The 6,127-nt window shown below is 36.4% G+C and overlaps 1 protein-coding gene across 1 annotated transcript in view; it reads right to left on the reverse strand.

Moving 5' to 3' along the window:
- Window positions 1–252: 252 nt before the first annotated feature.
- Window positions 253–6,127, reverse strand: part of Birc6 (baculoviral IAP repeat containing 6) — a 236,225-nt gene continuing 230,350 nt past the window's right edge. Inside the window, 2 exon segments of the mRNA XM_048804575.1 lie at window positions 253–1,420; window positions 3,678–3,812. Of these exon segments, the coding sequence (XP_048660532.1) occupies window positions 1,241–1,420; window positions 3,678–3,812 (315 nt within the window). The 3' untranslated portion in view covers window positions 253–1,240.

The raw sequence follows: 6,127 nt of genomic DNA on the forward strand, positions 1-6,127 counted from the left end.
CCCCTGGTTCCCCTTTTTCTTCAGAGAGGAACTCACTGTTCCAGATACACCATCTCCTGCTCAGTTGCAGATTCAAGGCTCCCACACACCACTTTATTTTATATACATACTGTCAGGAGTCACCTCAGCTTTCCTTTATGGTGACTATCTTGAAAAAACACCCTTTGTCCCCCCATGCTTAGGCCTTGAAAAGGCCAATTCTTTGTAGAAACAGCATTCCACACCATGGCAAACCATTTTAGAAACAAGACATACTAATTCACCTAAGTCTTTATTTATTTGGCTCTAGGAAGAATTTGCATGAAAATGAGCCTATATGGCAGGTACAGAATGTACTGTAACAGCACCAGAGAGGGACAGCCTCTCTCCTCTACAGAGCCTTGATGTTAATACATACATGTGACTTAGCAATAAAACCAGATAGTCCAGGAAAAAAGGAGCCCTTTAGGAAAAAAAAAAATCAGTTTAGAGTGACTTTTCCAATTGACCATTCCTTTTCATATATTTAAAAATTCAAATAATGGATACATTTGGAGGCCCAAATCTTGGCATAGAATAAAATCATGTTCATTTATTTTTTTCAGCATCTTAGAATTAGGAGGCATAAAATTAAATACGTTGAATGTAATAAATTCATCCATACAAGTGCAAGTCTCCAGCTATAATGCATTTTATGGCAGATTTATTATTTAAAAAATGTACCAGTAAATCAAAAAAGAGGGAGTATGTCCATTTAACTTTTATTGAAGTGTAGGTAGGAGGTCTTCAGAAATCAAATATGAGCATGAAGATATGGCCAAACATAAAATCTATCAAATTCAGTGAAAAGTTGCTGACTTTAAATAGTAGTTGTAAGAATGACCAATATATATTCTTTGTTAACAATCCCTCACTCTACAGTAAAAAAAAAAATAAAATAAAATAAAATAAACATTCAGTAAACATTCTTTTCTAAGGTAGTTTCCCTTATATATCAGTGATTTATCCATTTCTTTGTATACACAAATTTGTTGAACATACCAATCAGTGGTTCTCACAATTGAAAAATAAAAGCACAAAAAGTTTACACTCTTGTACAGGTAAATAAAAGATCACCTTGAATTAAACTGGATCTCCTTAAGGGCATAGTATAGTTTAAGTCTCATTACCTATTACATAATTAGTTTCTTACATACAAATATTGACATATTTGGCTTGTGCTTCGAAGCCTTTGTTTCTATAAAATCCATGTCAATGCAGCTCATAGCTGGAAGTCGCTCGACAGGTCTCTGCTGCTGCTGGCTTTGACCTGGTCATGTGTTAGCGCATCCTCCGCACCTGCCGTGGCCCTGCACACCTCGGAGGCATCGGCAATGTCAGGGTCCAAGCCTTCAGGACAGGGAAGTTTTAGCAGCTCTTCACGAAGTTGAGCAGTATGACGCTAAATGAGAGAAAATTGCTAACATTAGAACAGTAAACTCTAGGATTCACCAAGGAAGGAATGGGTTTAAACAAACTCCAAAGCATCAGGCTTATAATTATTTGCTGAGTGTTTCCTTATGCTAGCCACTGTTACAGGCACTTTATACAACAAGCAATAAAAAAAAAAAAAAAAAAAAAAAAATAGCAAGAGTCCCCAAACTCCAAATAAATATAGTTGCTGATAAGTCCTCAGTAACGTGCCCACAGACACAACCAGGTCATAAACCTTGTCAGATACAGCATTACTGATGACTTACAAGTCGTCATTAATTCAATACAGATATTTTAAAAAACTAAAGATGGTAACCCCTTGACTTATCATATATGCTGTTTCTACTTAAATGTATTTTGAGAGAAAGACAAAAGAATAAAGCAAGCACTCTACCTAGACTAAGCCACAACCCAAGCCCTTAGAAATAGTTTTATCATTAGAATTTTTTAAAATTTGAGCAAATGAAAAAGAACATTAAGAGAATAAATAACTATCTATTATTCCATACTGACATTTACAGAAATATGTAAACATTAGGAGAGTGGGTAGTTGTCTACAAACCTAAAGTGTTGCTTTATAACTTCTGATGGGAGAGAAATGACATTATGTAATCATACCAAGGTCTTTGAAAATTAGTTTTATCAATAACCGACTCTGAAAATTAATCAACAGGTAAAGAACAATGTTTATGTCTGAGATGCTGTGTAAAACACTGACAATATAAAGGCTATGGGACAAGTGTAGTCATGCCCACCTATAACCCAGCTACCCAGGAGGCTGAGGCAGGAGGATTGCAAATTTGAGGCCAGCCTGGGCAACTTAGTGAGATCTTTATCTTGAATTAAAAAAAATGCAAAGGGCAGGAAGGTGCCCAGTGGTAGGGTGTCCTTGGGTTCATGTACAGACAGACTGATGGATGAATGGGCGTGGGAAAGAAAGGGAGAAGGAGAGAGAGAGAAAGGCAGGCAAGCGGGGAATAAGCACAATAAGACATAATCTCTGAGCCTGGAGAGATTAAATTCTGATTGAAGGTATAAGACAGAAACAGGGTAAGACAACTGCTCTAACCCTAACCTCACTAATTAAGGGGGAAAAAATGATGGCAAAAAGCATTAATTGTTCCTGTTTGATAATGAAAGAAGATATGAGCAAAACAGAACTAGCTTAGGGGGATGCAAGTCAAAACCTAAAGCTCTTAAGAATGGAATATTTTAACATATACAAAGTAGGCAGAATAGCAAAATAAACTCCCATGTATCCACCACCTAGCCTCAGTTATCAGGTCATGGCCAGTCTTGTTTCATTTATATTTCCACCACTTTCTTCTCATTTTGTTTTGAAGCAAATCCCAGACATCATTGTTTACTTGTTTTAAATGAAGACAGTTTTAGAATTAGAAGAAGTCAAAAAATTGAAGGTAGAGAGAGGGAAGATAACTGGTAGAGGATAAAAGATTCAGGTGAGTAAAAATAGATTATTTGTAAGCAGGAAAGGTGGCATTTAAAAGGAATGATCCCTATGCATGGGGGAAAAAAAAAGTCTATGAAACCATCACATTTTACATTTCCATTCTGTGAATACCCAAGGTGAAAACAATTGTTTCTCCCTGAAAATAGGTTTGTATCATAGCCACTGACACCAATCAGCCATCAGAGGTTCTACAACTCACATCTCCCTCATTATTCCAAGTAATACAATTCTAGAAGGTAAGATGCAAAGGTAAAGGCTAAAGGAATAAAAGAAGTCATTCAGGCAGCCAACTTGTTATAGTCATTTTTTTAAGAATTCCACTAAACTGTTGGCCTAGTCCCTGAACCCATTTTTAATTTTAGGAAATGCCAATCCATTGTGAAAAGAAACATTATCTTTACCATAGACTTTTGGGTAGTACTCTAGTGTTATGAACTTAACATTAATAAACTTTGTTTCTTTTCTTTTCTTTTTCTTTGGTACCAGGGATTGAACCCAAGGGCGCTTAACCACTGAGCCACATCCCCAGCCCTTTTGCTTGGGGTCCTGCTAAATTGCTAAAGCTGGCTTTGAACTCTCGATCCCCCTGCTTCAGTCTCCTGAGATTACAGGCAGTGCCACCATGCCCAACCTAAACTTACTTTCTTTGGTGCCCTCCTTTTCTTTACCTCCTGGTGGGCACTGCTCAGTCAGTGCACATACAACTCTTCTTTCCAAACCATCACCAAGGCTCATGTTAGGCAAGCGTACTGACCTTGAGAGCTGCTGCATGATGAGACATGGTCCTGCCCACCCGCTTGTCACTGCTGTACTGCTGGATATCTGCAATCCACTCTTCACACTGTGCCATGATCTCAACTCTCTTCAAGTAAAAATGTTTGTGTATAACCTTGGTGAGGGAGGGAAGCAATAGAACAGAATGCATTTATCATCAGAATTTTAAAATGAAGTATGTAGACATTTTTTAAAAATGACATTTTAGATTTCATTGCAATTTTCTTTTGTCCATAAAACTTAATTCCATGAACTATACATCATTAGCAGGAATTCTTCCCTAATACCAAATGAAATGTGCTGAAATACCCAAATCTGCATCAGAAGAAAACGTCCAATCCCACACAGACACTCCAATAATCCTTTCCAGACAGCACAAGATACATGTGATGTAATATATTCAAAAGGTGAATGTAAGTAAATAACCAGGGGAAAGGGATTTCCAAAGTACTGCCAAGACAAAAATTTTTATCTTTAAAGGAGAACTCAAGAAAAGACAGGTGTGTTAACATACTCCTGTAATCCCAGAAACTCAGGAGGCTGAGGCAGGAGGATCACAAGTTTAAGGCTCACCTTGGCAATTTAATGAGACCAAGTCTTAAAAACAAAACAAAACAAACAAACAAAAAAAACTAGGGATTTAGCTCAGTGATAAAAGTGACCGACTCAATCTCTAGTACCAAAAAAGAAAAAGGAGGAAAAAAAAGAATAGCTATTTAAAATATTCTCAATGTCAAGGGAATTCATAGAGAAATCAAAATGAAGCTCTGTACATGGCACAATTCTTAATCTTTGGATTTTGTCTTCTGGTTAACTATGGACACAATTTTACTTTAATGAAGTTCAACTTCCTTGTAGTAACTGTGGCTTACATTTGGAATTTAAAAAAAAAAAAAGCCAAATTTGAAAATTTTTGTCTATCCCTGGGGCTGGGGATGTGGCTCAAGTGGTAGCGCGCTCGCCTAGCGTGCATGAGGCACGAGGTTTGATTCTTAGCACCACATAAATGTGAAATAAAGATACTGTGTCCACCTAAAACTAAAGAAATATTTTAAAAAGAAAAGAAAAAGTGTCTATTCCTGACAAATTTAAATTTAAAAACTAGACACCCCAACTTGGAAGTATTATTCTCTATTCTGGTTGAGGTCCTACATTGTGCAATGAGCTTCTCTGGCCTAAAGAAAGGGGGATAATACCTATATAGGAAAAATTATTATGAAGACTGAATATAGCCATAAAAGACCAAGGAGACTTTTATTGTATTTAACTGTTTTTTTAAATATATTTTTTTTAGTTGTAGATGGACATGATGCCTATATTTATTTATTTATTTATTTATCTATCTATCTATCTATTTATTTATTTTTAATGTGGTGATGAGGACTGAATCCAGTGCCTCACATGTGTGAGACAGGGAGCTCTACCACTGAGCCACAACCCCAGTGTTTAACTGTTTTTGAGACTGATCATTATGGGGACTAAAAAATGAGTTAAGACAGCTTGATATGAGAAACCCTAATCGTGGGACGAAATGGGAGATGAGTGCAACAGAAAAAGGTACTTTAAAAGACACAAACAAAAACAATTAAACAACAAAACAACAACAAAAACCCAGAGGAGTTAAAAGAGAAACAAATCACATTTTATTAAGAAAATTCATTAATGTAGGATTGGTTCTAATGAATCAGAAGGGTAATTACACTTATTTGCTTTTTTATAAGTCATTCTCCTACTGAGTCTCCTATATTTATTCTTGGGAAGAAAATTTTTATGTAAAAACCAGTAAGATATAATTAAATACAATTTTTATTTTTTATTTTAGTTGTCAATAGACTTTATTTATTTATAGGCAGTGCTGAGAATCAAACCCAATGCCTCACACATGCTAGGCAAGTACTCTACCATTGAGCCACAACCCCAGCCTGACTAAATATTTTTAATATATTTAAAAACAGAAGTTTAAAACTCACAGAAAAATGCAAAAACCACTGTGTACATCTGTATACATTTTTATTTCAGTGCACACACCAAACTAACCTCTACCCAAAGATAATAAATAGAATCTTACCACACACAAAAGAAGCTCCCCATGTGCTTCCTCTCACCACTAATCTTCATCCAAAGGAATATACTGTCCAAACTTACCTTTTTGATTTTTTTGCAGGGCTGGAGAATCAAATCCAGGGCCATGTACTTGTTAGCACATTACCACACAACTATACCCCAGCTCCTATTCTGACTTCCTTAAGCCTAAGTTACTTTGCTCATTTTTGAACTTTATGTAAGTGAAATCATTTATAGAGGAAACGAATGACGAATCATGATTCAGTTTTATATACTGAAAAGTTAGGGATGGAGATGTGGCTTAGTGGTAGAGTGCTTGCCCAACATGTGAGGCCCTTGGTTTGATTCCCCCCCCCCCCCCCCCCC

The sequence above is a fragment of the Marmota marmota genome, unplaced genomic scaffold (genome assembly GCF_001458135.2).
Source record: "Marmota marmota marmota unplaced genomic scaffold, marMar, whole genome shotgun sequence".
In the NCBI taxonomy this organism is placed as follows: Eukaryota; Metazoa; Chordata; class Mammalia; order Rodentia; family Sciuridae; genus Marmota; species Marmota marmota.